We start from the raw sequence: 18,247 nt of genomic DNA, 5'->3' as shown, positions 1-18,247 counted from the left end.
TTTCATTCCGCTGCTGGTGAGGTGGCCTCGAGGCCTGGGCGGGGTGGCCGGGCGGGGGCGGGCGCAGGGCACCCAGCGCGGGGCCGCCCAACCTGCCCGGCTGCAGCCCGCCCGCCGAGACCTCCCCGCCGGGGCGCCGCGTTCGCCAACGGGAGTTTCGGAGGGAGCAGGGCAGGGGAGGAGGCAACGTTATTTGCACCGGCGCTCGCACGCTCTGCGGGTGATGAAATGAAACTTGCCCAACTGGGTCCGGCGCGCCCTGGGCGCCTGGGGAGGCGCGAAACCGTCGGGCGGGACCGGGCGGCCCGGCCCACACTTGTTGAACCCGGCCTGGGCCCAGGTAGATCAGGATCCCAAAGGCCCGGCTGAGCAATTCGCGGTTCAGCCCCGAGGTATTTGCTGGGAGCGGGCTCCGTGCGGGAGGGCGCGCGGGGCCGCTGGAGCGCGCGGGCCGGTGGCCGGATGGACGGCTTGGTTACAACTCGGGGCCGCAATAGAAAGCGGAGAGTGCTGAACACATTGAGCACAGTCTGGGGAAAGTGTGGAAGGCTTCGTGGAGGAAGGGGCCGTTTAAACGGCTCTGAGCCCACCAAGAATCCGAAAGACGCCATGACCTTAGTCACGGGGGCTTACACATGCGCAAACCCCCTCATCTTTGTCCCAAATGGACGGATTTCAGATGCTGCAAGGCCGGGGAGCCGCGGATTCCTTATGAAGTCAAGCCCAGCCTGGCCCTAGCCAGGACAGGAGGCCCATGTTGACTTTCCCCCATAGCCCACCCTTGGCTGAGTTTCTGCCCGAGACCTTCCCCAACCATTCCTCTGCCCTGCCCAGTCCTCAGAACCCGTGGAGTGCTGGTGGCCTTCATGAGGCTTGTCACTGTGACAGTTTGGCCTCAGCTGAGCTTCTCCTACCATCTGACATGGTCAGGGCAGGGATGCGATCCGTTCGTTTTTTCAGCGCTCTCCCTGCCCCATACAAAATAAACACCTCAGAGTCCCTTCCACACACACACCTTGCTCACACATTAAGTGCTTGCTGGAACGAATTAGGAGGAAGTGAGTCTGAAAAATAAATGCACGCAGTTCAAAAGTCACAAGTGATGGACTTTCAGACATCTAATTGAAGAGGATAGTTTTGAAAGGGGCAGCCTCCAGGGGCCCCTTATATCCCCCCACAGGACTTCTGTGGAGTTTGGTGGGGAGGGGGGGGGGCAAACAAACCTCTTCACTCCTTCCTTGAATCTCTAAGTTTAGCCGAGGGGCTTTCCTTTCCATCCTGTTTCTTTGTCTGCCACCTGAGAATGCTATCACCTACCTCCTAGGGTTCCTGTGAGGGAGATGTGGGCTCGGCAAGGGGGGTAATATTCACCTCACCCTTACCTTTCCTTTCCCAGGGCTCTGCCTTCAGGCAGCCCATGCCTGCCTGTCAACCTTCCACTCTTACCCCAGGCTGTTTCATTCAACTGACATTAAGTGAGCACCTACTATGTGCTTAGCTTTTGAATAAATCCTGGAGAATCAACACTGACTAACACAGTCTGTCTAGGAGTGAGGTGAATTTAGTGCATTCACTCAATAAATATTTATTGAGCACTTTGGTTGTGCGAGACCCTGAAGGGCTGGTACACAGTAAGTGCTTAGTGAGTACTGTGTTGCAGTCTTCAGGGATGACCCTGGAAACAAGAGGCAGTTTTTTCATGGGTCGGGCCTGGGAAGCAAATCAAATGTCTCTACTTATGGAAAGAAAGTTACACAGTGTTTGGAATGAGGCCACGGGACGGAGGGATGTACCGTCCATGCTGTCCACAGCTCTCTCTATACCTGCTATTGTGGGTCGCCTGGCATAGTTGGTCAGTAATGATATTTATTGAATGAATGAGTACCCTATTTTTCTTGACTTGTATGACCCATTTAGCCTTTCATGTTCTAACTTTTGGTACAGGCACGGATACAGGGCAAAGTTCTTTATTATAAGGAGAGCAATAGTGCAAATTCAGTTGTAAAAGGCAACTGGCGCTGAATGTCAGGGAGAGACTAGAGAGTGGTGGGGACTGTGGAGAATGTGCCTATCTAAAGGGGCCATGACAATTGTGTCATGTGAGCACAGAAACCCAATGTGGCCACATCTGTCCATTTTCCAAGAGAAGCAGAAAATTCAAGCTTGTATGTGAATGCTATCAGGTTTTTGGGGTTTTTTTAAAAAATACACTTTTATTGATTTCAGAGAGAGGAAGGGAGATGGAGAGATAGAAACAGCGACTGCTTCTGCACGCCCCCTACTGGGGGTCAAGACTGCAGGCTGGGCATGTGCCCTGACCAGGAATTGAACTGCAACCTCTTGGTGCCTGGGACGATGCTCACCCAACTGAGCCACACTGGTGGGCTGAAAGCTATCAGTTTTTAAAAGTTCACTCAGAAAACAGAATGAGTCAAACGGAATACCTATGTGGGTCTGATTTGACTCAGGATGCTGGTGTGTGGCCTGTGGTTCATGGGCAGCTTTGGACCCAATGTGTGTGAACTTGGGTAAATGCCAAAACTAAACTATGAGCTCCGCGAGGGCACCGTCTGCTGTGTTCCCACAATGCCGGTTAGATCTCGTTCATTCATTCCTTAATTTAGAGAGCTGGGATTTATTGAACGCCAACTATATACTAGGCACCTAACCTGTTAAAGAAAAAACTAAGGAAACTATTAGTGTGACACAGGACCTTAACTAGTGATGGGTAGTGACAGGTGTGGGTGCTGAGCTCTGAATTGAGCGGTAGGAGCCAGCTGTGTAGAGCAGGGAAGAGCCTGACCCGCAGAGGGAGCAGCTGGTGCGAAGGCTCCAGAGTGGGGGTGAGCGTGTGTGTGTGTGTGTGTGCGCCCATGTGTGTGCGTGTGCGTGCAAAGGGCAAGGTGGCGGGATTGTGAGGGGATGGGAGGCTGCGGGAACTGAGGTTGCAGAGGCGGGTCAGCCATATCACGAGAGGCTGTGTGGTGGGAAGGCTCAGGGTCTGGTGACGGGAGAATGGGGGGGGGGGGGCGCGCAGCAGGGAGACCAGTAAGGGAGGCTGCTGTAATAGTTGGAGCAGGAGGTGGTGGTGGCCTGGGTCAGCTGCCAACAGAGCCATGAGCGCTGACTCTAGCTGTTCTGACTGGACACTTCTCGGAGGCATAGGGGACAGGGGTGTGAAGGAAGGTGGAACCCCAGCAGGCAAGTGAGGACCATGATCCCCAAAGAGTGCTTGGCTGCCATCTGGAGCAGCCCAGGGAAAGCGAGGGCACAAGTTGGATGGCGGGAGGAGAAGGTTCGGAACCAGCCCTGCCTGTTCTCAGAGAAGGCTTCGGGGAGCCGGGATGGTGTGGAGGCTGAAGGCAGGAGAGCTTCTGGAAGCTGAGATGTGCTGAGAGGGCAAGCAGGAAAGAGCACTGGGCCAGCCGGGTGCCCCAGACTTCATCTTGGGGACCTGGGCCAAGCCACCTCACCTGGCATTGCCTCAGTTTATACATCTGTGAAGTGGAGCTCCTAGCTCCCGCTCTGCTCCTCAGAGCTGAGTGGTGCTGCCGATTTGTTTCTGTCCAGAAGGCTAGCATCCCTGGAAAATGGGCACAGCTTTAAAGCAGGCCAGTGGTGTCCCCAGCCACCAAGGCCTCTGCTCTGCTCAAACAGTGGTCTTTCCAGCCCTGACAGCAGCACTGCGGAGGCTACAGAGCCCCTAACAAAGTGTGAGGTGCTGTGCGTGGCTGATTCCTTCACCTCTTGCTGAGTCCCTGCCCATGAGCCTTTCAGTTCACCGCCAGGGTGGGTCATGGCCCCTTAGGGCCTGGCAGGGAATGGGGTTGGGGGGCTTCATGTGGGTAGAAAGCTCCTGAGGTGGAGGTAGGGGCCACGGGCAGAGGAGCAGGCTCCCTGGGCCAGCTGGAGCCTCGGAACGGTGCAGGGGGATGGCGCAGGTTCCTGCTGGAGGGGCCCAAAAGCCTGGTGAGGCTCACTGCTGTGGCCAGGTGACCTGCCAGACTTTATTTCATCCTCGCAGTCCTCACAGCCTTCTCCACCTCAGATACTGGAACCATCTCAGATTCTCAGGGCGAAAGCTGGTCATCCTGCTTCCTCCACCCACCAACAAGGCCCATCAGCTCCCAGATCACGGGCATCCACCCACACCGCCATCTCCACTTACCACCCTGGTCCAAGCCCCTGTCACGTCTCCCCTGGACCACACACCAGTCTCCTGACCCAGCCAGATGTCTCCCCTCCGCTCCCTCCAGTGGAATCCAGTCCTCAAGGCCGGCGCACACTGGCCCCTGCTGGCCTCCTGACCCTTCGCCTCTCCTTCCCGCTGGTTCTGTGAGTTCCAGCCACACCACTTGCCCCTTGTCCACTGAACAGGCCAAAGCTGTTCCCAGCTCAGGCCTGTCCCCTGCTATGCCTTGTGCCTGGAACACCTTTCCCTACTGGACGGCTGCCTGCCTCTCGTCACTCAGATTCCAGCCAGATGTCCCTTTTTCCAAGAGGCCTCACTGACCTCCCCAACTATATCTTTGTCCCCTAGTCACCTCTGTCCCATTACCCTATTCTGTTCTCTGCAGCGTCTTTGCTGTCTGTCCCCCTTCCCCCCCATGTAAGTTCTGTCAAAAGGAACCTCTTTTAACACCACAATGGTAGCTTTATTTAGATATAATTCATATATCATAAAACCCAACCTTTTTAAAGTATACAATACAGTGGTTTTTAGTATCTTGAGTTGAGCAGCCATCATCCCAAATGAAACCCCGTACCCACGAGCAGTCATTCCTATTCCTCCCAGCCTCTGGCGCCCACTACTCGGCTTTCTCACTATAGATTTGCCTCTTGGCATGTTCTTTTTAAAACATCTCCTATTAACCTATGCCACCCCAATACATTTAATTTTTAAAAATAAAATAAAACATCCCTGTGCCCCCCAGTTCCCAGTGCTGTGAGGATGGATTGGTCACATCCCCCATTTTACAGGTGAGAAAACTGAGGCTCAGGAAACTGAAGTCCCCTTTTCCAAGCCTTGTGTTAGCACCTCCCCAGAACAAGGCTGCACTGGGGAGCACGGAAACTCAGCAGGAGAGAAGCAGCGAGCTGGGGCCTCCAGTGGGAAGCTCCCTTCTCAGCTACTATGGCCCACACCTGGGCGCCTCTGGGAGGTCACCTTCAGAGGCAGGTCTGCTGGCTACAGATTGAGGGAACATTCATGCCCTCAGTGCTGGTGGGCCGAGTTCAACTCTGTGTCCAGCCTGTGTCAGGGACAGACCAGCACCACCCTCCCACCAGGGAGCAGGGCAGGCAGGTGAGGGCAGGGCCCATCCCAGGATCTGGACACTCAAGAGGGTTGAGGGCAGCTGGTGTGGGAAGAGGGCCAAGTCAGGGGCCGCGAGGGGCTGTTTGCTTAAGTCCGGGCTCTACCTCTTAGGAGCTCTGTGACTTTGGGCAAGTGACTGTACCTCTCTGGGCCTTCCTTTCCCCATCTCAGTGGGACCCATGCTTGGGTACCTCAGGGTTGCTGTGAGCCAATGAGTCCATGTGGATCAGCCCACCACAGCCCACCACAGCATCCAAGGAGCCAAGGCTCAGAAAGGCTGTCAGAGGCTGAGTGGGGGCCAGAGCCAGTGTCGGATTTCCTGACCCTTTGAAGCCTGTCTCCTCAACTGTTTAATAATCATTCCTCCCTCCCTGTGCGTGGTGAGGGCTGGGGATGTGCAGTTATCAGCACCCTCTGGGCCTCAGACAGGGAAACCAGACAGGCTCCCTCCCAAGGCTGTTCTCATCCTGGCCTCTTTCATCTTAGGCTTAATTGGCCAGGCTGCCCCACCCCACAGCCTCTTGGGTGGGACTCATCTCTCCCATTTTATAGATGGAGAAACTGAGGCACCTAGAGGGAAGTGGTTCAGGGCTGCCGCCTGTGAGTCAACTGTGGAGCCAGGGCCCAGAGGAGCTGGGACCGGGCTTTCCAGCTGGACCTGTCCCTGGGGTTGGATCCTTGTCTCCATCCCCCTGGCATCCAGAGAGCCTCTTTGCCAGCTACCCCACCACCTCCTACCTCCTCCCATCTGGAGGGCAGCAGGATGGGGTAGGGAGGGAGGGACCAGTAAAGCCTGGAGAAAAGAGAGAAGCTAGTTGGCAGCTGCTAGCATAGGGGCTCAGGTCTGTTTCATCTTCAAAGCCGGCTAATTAGAGCCAGAGGCGTTAGTCAGGCCAGCTGGGCTGTGGGGTCTGAACGCTTGCAGTTCAGTGCTCAGGAAACCTGCAGTCACTGGGGCAGCAGCCTGGGTCCCCGGCCCAGAAGAGGTTACTAGGGACCCCCTGGCCCAGCTCCCTGGTGGCTCCAAAAGCCGTGATCCAGCCCTCTAGAAGTCAAGAGTGTCGGGTTCCGGCCCCAGGTCTCCCGGCGAGGCCTCGGTTTCCCGGCGGCGCTAGGCAGGCCGTGTCATGACCCGTGGCGCCCAGGCTCTGCCAGTCCGCATGTCTGCATCCCGTTGTTTTCCGGCTTCACGGTTTATGGTCTTGTCCCTTCAGCTTTACCCTGGCCTGGCGGCCGCGGCCGTGGCCGACCGTCGGTGCCGCCTTTGGCAAAAGTCATCAGCTTCTTCTCGCGGTGACCTGGGCGCCGGCTCCGCGCCCCCAAGCCGAGCGGGTGGGGGGCCCCCCCGGGCCGGCGTCGGAGAAGCGAAGCCAAGCCCCGAGGCGCCCGCCCGACCGGTCCAGCCAGGGCCGTGGCGCGCGCTTCCTGCGGGCGCCCTGGGACCGCACCTCGCACCCCCCAGCGGCCGTCCTGGGGGCAGGGGGACCCGCACCCTACTCCGCCCCCAGGGACCGCGCGCGGGTGGCGCGGGCTGCGGTGCGCCTGGGCGCCGGCCGGGGGCGCGCTGGCTGCTATCGTCGCCAGCCCGGCGGTCGCTGTCCCCACGAGGGCCCTGGGATCGCAGCTCGCGCGCGGGGAGACCCCGGCATCGGGGAGCCGGGTCCACCCAACTCCACCGCCCCTGCCCCGGCCTGCGGCGGTTTCGGGGAAGGGGGGCCTGCGCGCAGCGGGACAGTTACTCAGCCCAGCGAAACCGGCGAGTCGGCACCTGCCGGCGGGTGGGAGAGGAAGGCGGTGGCCCCGTTACCGCCCCGCCCGGCCTGGGCCCGGCCTCCCACGCGCCCCGCCCCGCCCCGCGCCGCGCGCCCCGCCCCGCCCCGCGCCGCCCGCCCGGAAGGAGCCGGCTGGCCCGAGCGCCCGCGGCGGCTGAGTCAGGCGAGGTGAGCGAGGCCGGCCCGTTACCGCAGGCGCTGGGGGCCGGGGCGGCGCTGTGGTTTCGGTGCCGGCTGCGGGCGGGCGGGCGGTCTAATGAGCTCTCGGCACGCACCCCGCGCGGGCGGCTCGCCCGGCGCCCCCGCCCCTGCTCTCCCGCGTTTCTGCCCCGCGGGGCTCCGGGCGGCCCGCCCCGGCGTCACCCCCGAAACTTCTCGGTTTCATCGCGGGACCCAGGCACGGGTCCTCGCTGGCGTTTGCGCGTAGCCGAGGGTGGCTGAAAGCCGCACAGGCCCGGGGTGACGATGGCTCCCTCGGGGTTGGCCTGATTCTCCCTCGCTCCTCCCTTCAGTGACCCGCGTGCCCGACCATGGGGCTGCAGAGCCGGGAAACCTGGGCCCAGCGCCTGGGCGCCTTCCGGGCCAGCCCGGCCGCCTTCATGGCAGCTCCCGAGGGTGAGGAGCTGGGTCGGGAACTGCTGAGCGACCTGAGGAGTGAGAAGCTGAACGAACAGACCAAGGTAGGCCTTGAACGCCCCCGCCCCGGCTCATGTCACCTCAACCCACTGCTCCCTGAACTCCGTCTTCTCCAAATCCCCCATCTCCAGGTTTCCTTGCTGGCCCTGAGCTTGGAGTACCCAGCCCAGCTGTGGCCGGATGCCCCTGGAGCTGAGGCAGCTGCCACCTCCTTTTTGGACACCCTGGTCCTTCTACCCCCTCGGCCGTCAGCTCTGCGGCAGCCCCTGTTGCTGGCAGCAACCACAGCCTTGGTGGCAGGAGGTGTGCTCGGCCCCACCTCCGGAGCCTCCCTCCGGCTCCTGCCCCTGCTGCTTGGCTTGGCTTCTGGTGGCGATCTGGGGCGAGGCTTTGTCCCTTCCTCAGAGCAGCGACCCCTGCAGGCCACCGCATTCGAGTGCCTGCGGGAGCTGGAGAGCTGCAAGCCTGGGCTGCTGGCGGGCTGCCTGGGGCTACTGCGGGGCCTGCTGGGGCAGGAGGGCCTGGTGGCCCCTGTCCAGCCAGTCAGCCTGCTGCTGACACTTGTCCTGCGCAACACCTTGGTGATACAAGCTAGGGCCAAGGCCAGCCTGCAGGGCCTGCTCACAGTCAGGACCTCTCCCACTGGGGGTGGCCCCTGGAACTGGACACTAGCCCAAGAGGGCGATGCCCACCTTCAGCCCCAAGCGCCTAGTTGGCCAGCAGCAGAGGAGGAATGTGGCCTTTCAGCTCTAGAGCCTAGTCCTGAGGAGGCCCGGGAGCTGCGGGCTGCAGTGGCCCAGCTTCTGGACACTTCGTACCTGCTCACGCCTGTGGCCCAGGCTCAGGTTCTGTGGCTGCTGGGCTGGGCCCTGCGAGGTCTGCGGGGACAGCCACCAGTGCTCTTCAAACCACAGTTGGTCCGGCTGCTGGGCACAGCACAGCTGACATTGCTGCACGCTGTCCTGGCTCTGAAGGCAGCCTTCGGCGAGGCGCTGTTCACAGCCCAGGATGAGGCCTTGCTGCTCCGCCGGCTCACCGTGGCCGCGCAGCACCCAGCCCTGCCCCTGCCCGCCCATCTCTTCTACCTGCACTGCCTCCTGAGCTTCCCGGAGAACTGCCCACTGGGGCCCGCAGGCGAGGAGGCCGCCCCGCTGCTGCTAGAGCCCCAGCTGTGCCGTGGCCTCCTGCCCAGTCTCCTTCACGACCCCATGGCCCTGCTGGCCCGCCTGCATCTGCTGTGCCTGCTCTGTGCCGACGACAAAGAAGAGGAGAAGGGCCAGGGCCAGAGCCCCCGGTGCTACTTGGGGGAGCTTCTGGCCGGACTGCGGCAGAGGGCGGCCCTTAGTGGGGGCCCCCGGGCCTTGACTACTCTCTGCTTCCAGGCCTCATACCTGGTTGCTCACTGCCTGGCCGGGCAACCTACAGTGCTGACACCCTTGACCCACGGATTGGCCCAGCTCTACAGAGCCCGGCCTGCTCTGGCCCCCCATTTTGTTGACCTTCTGGATCAGGTGGGCCCTGAGCTTGGGGAGCCCCTGAGGGTGGCGTTGCAACAAGAGGTGGTGTCCAGGCCAGGTAGGGATGAGGCCCTTCGTTGGCACCTGCAGATGCTGGCAAAGGTGGCAGACAGGGATGCCCAGAGTGCTACCCTCAGCTTCCTGCAGGCTGCAGCTGCCCACTGCACAGACTGGGGCCTCCAGCAGGCCTTGCTTCAGGTCTGCCGGGCCCTGCTGCGGACAGGCGTTGGGGGAGGCCTGGCAGACTTGCTGCAGACATTGGCCAGGCAGCTGGAGGACCCTGATGGACGGGACCGTGCCCGCCTCTACTACATCCTCTTGGGCCATCTGTCGGAGCCTAAGCTGGGGGTGGCCCTGGGCCCCTCGCTTGCTGTGCCTGCATTGGCCTCTTCACTGGTGGCGGAGAACCAGGGCTTTGCCACAGCACTGATGGTGCAGGAGGCCCCGGCCCCGGTTCGGCTGAGCGTGGGGCCCGAAAGGGGCGAGGGCCCGGTCCCAGTGCTGCAGCTCCAGGTGGAGGTGCTGGAGCCAGTGTACTCTCTGGAGCTGCGCTTCCGAGCGGAAGGACAACTCTGTGCACCTCTAGGGGCTGTCCATGTGCCCTGCCTATGCCCCGGCCGCCCCGCCCACCCTCTGCTCTTGCCCCTGCAGCCCCGGCGCCCAGCCCCGACACAGCTGGATATCCAGGCTCTTTACACCAAACCCACTGGTCTCACATGCTATGCCCACCTGCCACCCCTGCCTGTGAAATTTGCTGACCTCTTCCTGCCTTTCCCGAAGCCCCCTGAAGGGGCCCGGCTGGGCTTCTTTGAGGAGCTCTGGGACTCCTGCCTTCCAAAGGGCACTGAGAGTCGCCTGTGGTGCCCTCTTGGGCCACGAGGTCTGAAGGCCTTGGTGTCCCGCCATCTAGAGCCCTTTGTGATGGTGGCCCAGCCCCCCACTAGCTATCACATAGCCATCCGCCTGCCCCCAGACTCAAAGCTGCTGCTGCGGCTGGAGGCAGCCCAGGCGGATGGAGTGCCTGTGGTCCTGCGGACCGATGACTGGACTGTGCTGCCCCTGGTGGGGGACTACCTCCGCGGGCTGTCAACTGCTGTCTGAGCCCAGGGCCAGCTGGGAACAGGATTGTGGCCCTTGTAGGGTCTTGTCTAAGAGAGGCGGCTAAAGAACAGGACTCAGTCTTGTGGCTCCTTTATTTAAAAACACGTTCACCAATGACCCTCATGGTTTGTTTTCTTCTGGGCCCTAATCAGGAGCAGAGCCCCTGGGATGAGGGTCAGAGGCTCCCAGAAAGCTTCCAGAGTAGGACCCCCAGACTGTGGTGTTCCAAATTTCCTGCCCAAATAGGCTGGGATTCTCCAGATCCCTGCCCAGGAGCCAAGAGAATCACCATCCTCATCTCTGCTTCCTGGAGGGTCTGGTCTTGCCCAAAGCCACCCAGCAATGCAGCAATGAGCCTGGAGCCAGGCCTGGGCCTCCTGACCTGTGAGCCAGCATTTTCCAACTCCTGAGGTTTGCAGGGTCCCTGACCCCAGGAGCTTAGGCTAGAAACTGAGGAGGCTTCAGTGGCCTCTTCCCTGGGGAGCGAGAGTCCCCCAGGCTGGGGGTTGGAGCTCTAGGAAGGGCCTACTAGTCCAGTTTTGGTGCTGAGAGGGGGCCCCGTGGTCTGGGCTAAAATGAAGCTGGCTTTTCCTCACCCCATCTAGGAAACTCCTCAATAGACCTAGGAATCTTCCCAGGTAAGAACCAGCCCCCCTAGTTTTTTGTTTTTTTAAATATATCTTTATTGATTTCAGAAAGAGGGAGAGAGAAACATCAGTGATGAGAGTCATTGATCGGCTGCCTCCTGCACGCCCCCTGCTGGAGATCGAGCCCACACCCTGGGCACGTGCCCTCACCAGAAACAACCTGGATCTGGATCATAGGTGGATGCTCAACTGCTGAGCCATGCCGGCCGGGCATGCCCCCCTAGTTCTAATTCCAAATATGTAAGATGCTCAGGATTTCCACGTATTGAGGCCAGCTCTGCTGCTGGGCGCCAAGCTAGTGTTTTCCACGTACATTGCCTCACTTTATCCTTGCCACAGCTTGTCAGGCCCCCACAGACAAGGAAACCTGTGGGCCAGAGGAGTCAAGTGATTTTCCAATGGTCGCCCAGCTGGTTGGTAATCATGTTTTGGTGAGTTTTGTAGTTATTTTGATTGTTGATGGTAATTGAGTTTTGTCATCCCGCAGCAGGTTTCTGTTACCACACCGTCAGAGGAAAGCTCTGCACAGGACACAGGGACACAGAGGCTTGGGCCTCACTGTCCTGGGTGCAGGGCCTCTCCTGTCACCCATGCTTCCTGGGCTCCCAGGTCACAGGTTCCTGTGGACCAGCCTTACCTCTCCTGGTGGGCAGGCTAGGGAAGGAAAGGGCCTGGGACAAGTGGGGCTGTCACAGGTCAGGTCAGGTAGTCTGTCCCAAGCTCAAGCTCCAGCAACAACATGCTGTGCGATCTGATCACACCATTGCAAATCAGGAAACACTTCTCCAGCTGCTTCCAGCAGAAGGGTGTCTAAGAATCAGCTACTTACAGAATCTCCAGGGAGGCTAGAGGATGATCCTGCAGGAGGCCTCCGCTGGGACTGTTCAGTTCCGGAATACTTTCCCGCCTGCAGTTCAGCTCTCAGCACCCAGGAAGCTGGGCCCAGACCCTGGAACATGGGGTGGGGCTGCTGTCACAACCTCTTGACCCCCCGCAAAGCCAGAGAGCTGACAGTGCTGCAGAAAGACTGGAGCTTCCACAGCTGGCAGGTGGCTGTGACCTCATGCCCTCTGTCATCCAGTTCAGAGAGCTAATGAATGGAATCCATTTCTCAGACCTCTAGTAGCAGAGGAGTCTGGAAAATGTACTTGTGTTTTCTTTTTTACTTCAAAGATGGTATTAATCCTTTGCCCCAGATTAAGACAATTGGTCCATGTGAGGACTCACCAGCCATCCTTTCACCCATCCCTACCCATCCATGCGTCCATGGTCAGGCTGTCTGGGCACTGAACCTCCTGCAGTGCCAGTGGCTGGGGCCACAGCTGGATGCAAGTGCATTACACAACAGCCATGCAGTCCAGAAAGTGCCCAGGGTGTGACAATGTGTACAGCTGCAGTTTAGGTCTTGGGCCATGGTGGTGACACAGAAGATGGGAAGGTAAGACTCCAGGGTCACCCATGTGCCAACACAGTACTCACACTCCAGCCCATGTCCCACAGCAGGCACTCTCCTAGGTCATTGAGCTCCCCACCATCCAATTCTGGCTTCACTGGCCAGACTTCCACCTGTTCTCCCACTCCACTCACAGTCCCTCCTCTTGCAAGAGATGACGGAAGAGACAAAACCTGAGTGGGGAGGAAGGAAGCCTGCAGCCAGCTGTGTATCCATGAGCCCAAGAGTCACAGCTGTCCTCTGTCTTCAAGAGTAATTCAGCCCCGGCCACGTGGCTCAGTTGGTTAGAGCATCATCCTGTACACCAAAAGGTTGGGGGTTCAAGCCCTGGTCAGGGCACAAACAAGAGGCAACCAATTGGTGTTTTTCACAGCAACATTTCTCTCTTCCTCTAAAATCAAAAACAAAAACATGGCCCTGGCCAGTTTGGCTCAGTGGTTGGAGCATTGGCCGGCAGACCTAAGGGTCTTGAGTTCGATTCCGAGTAAAGGGCACATACCTCAGTTGCAAATTCAATCCCTAGCCCCAGTCCAGGCATGTGCAGGAGGCGACCAGTCAATGTGTCTCTCTCACATCAATGTTTCTCTCTCCCCCCCATTCCTCCCTCCAATTCTCTCTAAAGATCAATGGGAAAATATCCTTTGATGAGGATTTTAAAAAAACACCATATCCTCATGTGAGGATTTAAATAATTCAGTTTACAGCTATGGTACCTGGAAAATTTGCCAAGGTGGAAATGCTTGAATATCAAAGAACTTCCAACACAATATTCACACAGCTCCCAAGCAACTCTTCCAGGAAGTCAAGGAGGCCCTGTCGAGTGTAGACAGCTCTGCCAGCCTCAGAGTGGAGCCACTGAACAAAGTCACAGAAGCATTCAACTTTTCAAAGGCCCCAGGACTAGGTTCAGGGCAGGTAAGACACCACACAAACCACCTGCTCCTTTGGGCCTTACTGTGCAAAAATTGACCCTCTCCCCCGACCAGCCCCTCCTACTACAGGAGCTGGGTGTCCTCCGACACCTAAAATCAGGCGAGGGACAGAAACCTAAGCCCCAGGGCAGCTGCTGGACACGCTGCAGGTAACATGAAAACAATCTGCAAACAAGGCAAGAGGGCCTCGTCTTGACCTAAACTAGCCCCAGAAAGACTAAGTCCACCGTAAGTCTGAAAATGTTGAAAGTGCCTGGGGGCCTAGGGCTGGGACTACAGGGAAGGGGTGTTTTAAGTATATGTACCACTTGAAGGGGCAGCCTTTGAAACACGTAATTTCTGGGGGAGTGAAAAACACAAAGAAGAAGTCTGGGTGTGAAAGGGGAAGTAAGTGGAGAAATCTCATGGTTCTGCAAGACAAAGCAAAATCGGAGGACCTACAACTCCTCCCCCACTCTGCAAGCAAATCTGTTGAAGGATCTGGACTCTGCAGTGTTGACAGAAGTGGGCACACTAAATGGATTTTATAAAACATCCAACACCATAGAAATGAACAAGATAAACAGCAACAGGTTCGTACAGAATTATTACAAGATGTCAGAAAATGAATCTCACCACATATCAACGGGTGATTCACACACATCCCCCTGGAAAAGCAGCCTGGAAGCAGAAGAAAGCTGTAATATAACACAATGAAATAGACTCCAAACAAGTATGTAAAGGTAGCAAAACTGCCTTGGATGAGAAATTTATTTATTTAGAGAGAGTGGGAAGGAGGGAGGGAGAGAAACATCGATGTGAGACGCATCGATTAGTTGCCTCCTGCACGTGCCCTGAGTGGGGCTGGGGATCGAACCTGCAACCCAGGTATTAAATGAGAAATTTTAAAAGAACAGAAATAGACAAAACCCAGGAAGAAGTGAACAAGATAAAAGAAACACAAAAGGTGCTCACTTCAGCAGCACATAGACTTAAGAAGAAAGTATCTAGAAATAAAGATTACATCACAGGACCCCCAAGGGAGAATAGCCTTAAAATGTAATAAGGGGCACTGAAGGAAGACCCAAAAACGATTGAGAGAAAGAAAGCGAGACAGTGCATCTCAAGGGGTCACAAGGAAGTAATGGAAACAGCAGATAGTCAAAGAAGGAACCACGTTTGTATTACAGGGTCCCTGAAGAAGCACTGAACGATAAACCAGCACCAATATTTATTACTGCATTCTAAGAAAACTTCCCAGGGAAGGACAGTCTGCACACTCAAAGGGCCACTGGGAACCTTGGAAAATTAACCCAGAACAATCAACTTGGAGACGTATCCTCCTAAAACTATTAGATTTCAAAGATTTTTTTTCCCCCCAACAAAAATCCCCAAGATCTCCAGGCAGAAAGATCAAATAACTTACAAAGGCAAAAGAGTTAGAATGGCAACAAACAAAGCAAGACAACACTTGGAGCACCATCTTTTTTTAAATTTATTGTTGAAAGTATTACAGATGTCCCCCTTCCCCGCCACTGACCCCTCCCCCTCCTCCCATGGAGCACCATCTTTTTTTAAATTTACCTTTATTGTTGAAAGTATTACAGATGTCCCCCTTCCCCCCCATTGACCCCTCTCCCTCCTCCCACGGAGCAGCATCTTTTAAATATATTTTTAAAAATATATTCCTTTTCTATTCTCACAAACTGTTCAAGTGTCAAGGCTATAGGAAAGTTTTCTGGTTTTCAGCAAGTATTTATGCACCCATAAGCTAATCTGATATGTGACCTAAGACTAAAACGAAGGTGGGCATGAGGGTAAATAAATAAAAATGTTATATACCGTCACAAAGTAGAAATAATATCGCTGAAAGCATGAGGGAAGAAGGGCGAGGGAGAGAGAATGAGATAAGCTGGCTGGTGGCTGTGCAGGCGCCTCTCGGCTGCAAATTCCCTCCTCGGGGCCTGCTGGGCGGAAGCAGATCCGCACCCGGCTCCCCGCCAGCTGGCGCGTGGCGGAGCTTCGTCGGTAGAGGGCGCAGAGGAGCCACGCAGAAGGGCGTTTTCCTACCTCGTGGGCGCGACTGGACAGGACGGGCCCCTGCAGCGTGTCCCGTACCCGAGCGTCGCCAGCAGCCGCTCCAGTCAGTGCTCTTGGCCTCCCCAGCGCTAGGCTCCTGCAGTGCGTGGCAACCAGCAGTGCAGCGGGCGCCCCGAACTCCGCTGGGATGACTTCAGCTAGCCACGCCCACGCTGTTCGCCCTGACCCCGCCTTGCCTTTCCCTCAGAAGCCCAGTAAACACTGGGGCCTATGCTGTCCCCTGTCTTCCTTCTGCCTTCCAGCCCGCCCCAGTCTTCCCCACGTGGTCCTGAGACTAACCAGCAAGCTCTCGTCTGGCAGCGGGTGGCATAACCGAGTCGGTAGCACGCCCCGGGTTCTTCAAGCCTGCTGTTCTGGGAGACCGGCTCAGGGTAGGGCCAGTGATGCCCATGGCTCTGGTCCCATTACTTCTTTTGTAACCCAAAGAGCTATCACACTAGGAAGCAGAACTCCGGGGCAGCATGGAGGAGCTGGGATACTGCCCTGAAGATGTTGGCTGAGGCACTATGGTCAGAGAGGACAAAGCCATGCCCAGAAGCAGCAAATTCTGCCCCTTTCATAATGGAAGGGATCCTGTGTAGTCACCCTCAAACTGGGTGTCTGGCTGGTCTCCTGAGTTATATTCTATTTTGGGAGCTCAGTTCTGGTCTCTCCTGGACATTAGACAGTAGTCAGGTCAGCTTTGCTAAGGAGAAATTCAGCATGTTGAGCTCACCAGGCATCACTTGCATCCCTCACCCATGATGACTTTTTAAAAAAAATTTACTGACTTTAGAGAGAGAGAGAAACATGGATTTGTTGTTCCACTTATTTATGCATCATTGGTTGCTGCTTGTGTGTGCCCTGACTGGGGATCAAACTGCAACCTCCGAGCATTGGAACAACACTCTAACCAACTGAGCTACCCGGCCAGGGCCTCCCATGATGACATTTTTTGTGAGCCTGTTGGACAATGATAGACATGATTTGTAAAGGAAGGTGCTGCCTTCTACCTGCAGAAAGTGCTCTTTGGTGAACGTTCACAGAACAGTTAATATTACACTCTGGACCCATTCCTAGAAGCCTACTAATACCAGAAATGAAAGAGGGGTCATCACTACTGATCCCACGGACATTTAAAGGATAGTGGCCGGGCTGCCATCGCTCAGTGGTTGAACGTCAACCTATGAACCAGGAGGTCACGGTTCAATTCCCAGGCAGGGCACATTGAGCACACTGGGCTCAATTCCCAGTAGGGGCTGTGCAGGAGGCAGCCGATGGATGACTCTCATTGATGTTTCTATCTCTGTCTCCCTCTCCCTTCCTCTCTCTGAAATCAATAGAAACATATATATTTTTAAAAATCTTTTTTAAAAAGGATAATGAAATATTATGAACTCTATGACCATAGTCTGATAAATGAAATGGACAAATTCTTTGAATGACACAAAGTAAGGCATAGCTCGAACATATTTAGGGTTTGGTTCCAGACCACCACAATAAAACGAGTATTATAATAAAGTGAGTCACACAAATGTTTTGGTTTCTCACTACCGGCTTTTACAAAAAAAGTTTTATTGGAACACAGCCATGCTCATTCATTTACATGTTGTCTATGACTGTTTTTATGCTACGACAAAATTGAGCTATTGTGACAGAGCCTATGTGAGGTTTGCCAACCTCCGCTATGTAATAACCAGAAAGTAAAATGGAAAAAAAGATCTAATTTGTAACAGAAACACAGTTTCTCTTTCTCAAAACATGCTGTTTCTGTTACAAACATCTAGGAATAAATTTGAAAATATGACATCTATTGTATATGAAGAAAATCTCTCAACTGTACAGATAGACATAAAAGAAGATGAAATTGGTATCTTATTCTTGATAGAAAACTAAAGCAGGACTCTCTCATTTGTCAATACCCTCCAGCCAAAGACCACCAGGAACACATTTGTAGTTGAACGAATGGGTTTATTACTCTTGCCCCCTGGGACAGCTCAATAAGTGGGTGTTAGGAAGGATTTATGGGATCCCTGCTTGTTAGGTGACTTGGGGGAGGGCTTAAGGAAGTGGGGCTTCTCTCTGGATTGTATGCTGTCGGGAAGTGGAAGTAGTTCTGTGATGGAAAAATGTTAACAAATCTCAATTAGACTGAGGCTAAAGCTGTAATTGGTAAAGAAACAAGTCATGTATAATCCAAGATAGAGGGATGTTTAATCATTTTTGTGGCTTGGACAATGCTTGTGCCTTTGTCCATTTTCACATGATTACAGAGTGACCTTGTTTTTCTCTCGATCCCTCATGTCACAGAGTGACCTTGTCTGATAATCTTTGGAATTGTTCATGTTCAACAGAACACCAAGGCCAGCTCCAGATGTCTGGGGACGTTTTTCTCTTTCTCAAATCTATGAATTAAATGCAACTTTAATCTTAATCACCAGTTCATATGTGTTTGTTTTATGAGAAAACTTGATACGTAAGTTGGGTATCTTTACAAATAAACATTAGAGAAGAGTTAAGAAACCAAAAAAGTATTGTGAAAACTAAAAGACATTAAAAAAGGTTGATAAATTTGACTACACAAAATAAAATTCGCCTGTGTAATAAAAAATCGAATATACACAGATTTGGAAAACAAACCACAAATTCGTATGAAATACCTTCAACTCATTTGAGGACGAGCTGATGTCCCTCATAAAATTTAAAAGAACCTCCCTACCAATCAACATAAAAGATTTACTTTTTGGAATCGTTTTAATTTTTTAAAGTAAAAATGTACCATTCTACACCTGGAACTAATATAATATTGTGTAT

At 55.1% G+C, this 18,247-nt stretch overlaps 1 protein-coding gene across 1 annotated transcript; it reads left to right on the top strand.

Annotated features, from left to right (window-relative positions):
• Positions 1-7,226: 7,226 nt before the first annotated feature.
• Positions 7,227-10,791, top strand: AP5B1 (adaptor related protein complex 5 subunit beta 1). Its single transcript, XM_087821994.1, has 3 exons — positions 7,227-7,257; positions 7,602-7,769; positions 7,857-10,791. Exons 2-3 carry the CDS (start codon positions 7,620-7,622, stop codon positions 10,341-10,343), a joined length of 2,637 nt encoding a protein of 878 aa, XP_087678120.1. The 5' UTR covers positions 7,227-7,257; positions 7,602-7,619; the 3' UTR covers positions 10,344-10,791.
• The last annotated feature ends 7,456 nt before the right edge of the window (positions 10,792-18,247 follow it).

The sequence above is a fragment of the Miniopterus natalensis genome, chromosome 11 (genome assembly GCF_054644295.1).
Source record: "Miniopterus natalensis isolate mMinNat1 chromosome 11, mMinNat1.hap1, whole genome shotgun sequence".
Lineage (NCBI taxonomy): Eukaryota > Metazoa > Chordata > Mammalia > Chiroptera > Miniopteridae > Miniopterus > Miniopterus natalensis.
This window is presented reverse-complemented; position numbering and strand designations above follow the sequence as displayed.

Bases quoted from the DNA above. Each gene is read 5' to 3' on its own strand.
- AP5B1 (XM_087821994.1), top strand. From the start codon at position 7,620: ATGGGGCTGCAGAGCCGGGAAACCTGGGCCCAGCGCCTGGGCGCCTTC. The intron at 7,770-7,856 runs GTAGGCCTTGAA...CCCCATCTCCAG, and splicing joins AGCTGAACGAACAGACCAAG to GTTTCCTTGCTGGCCCTGAG.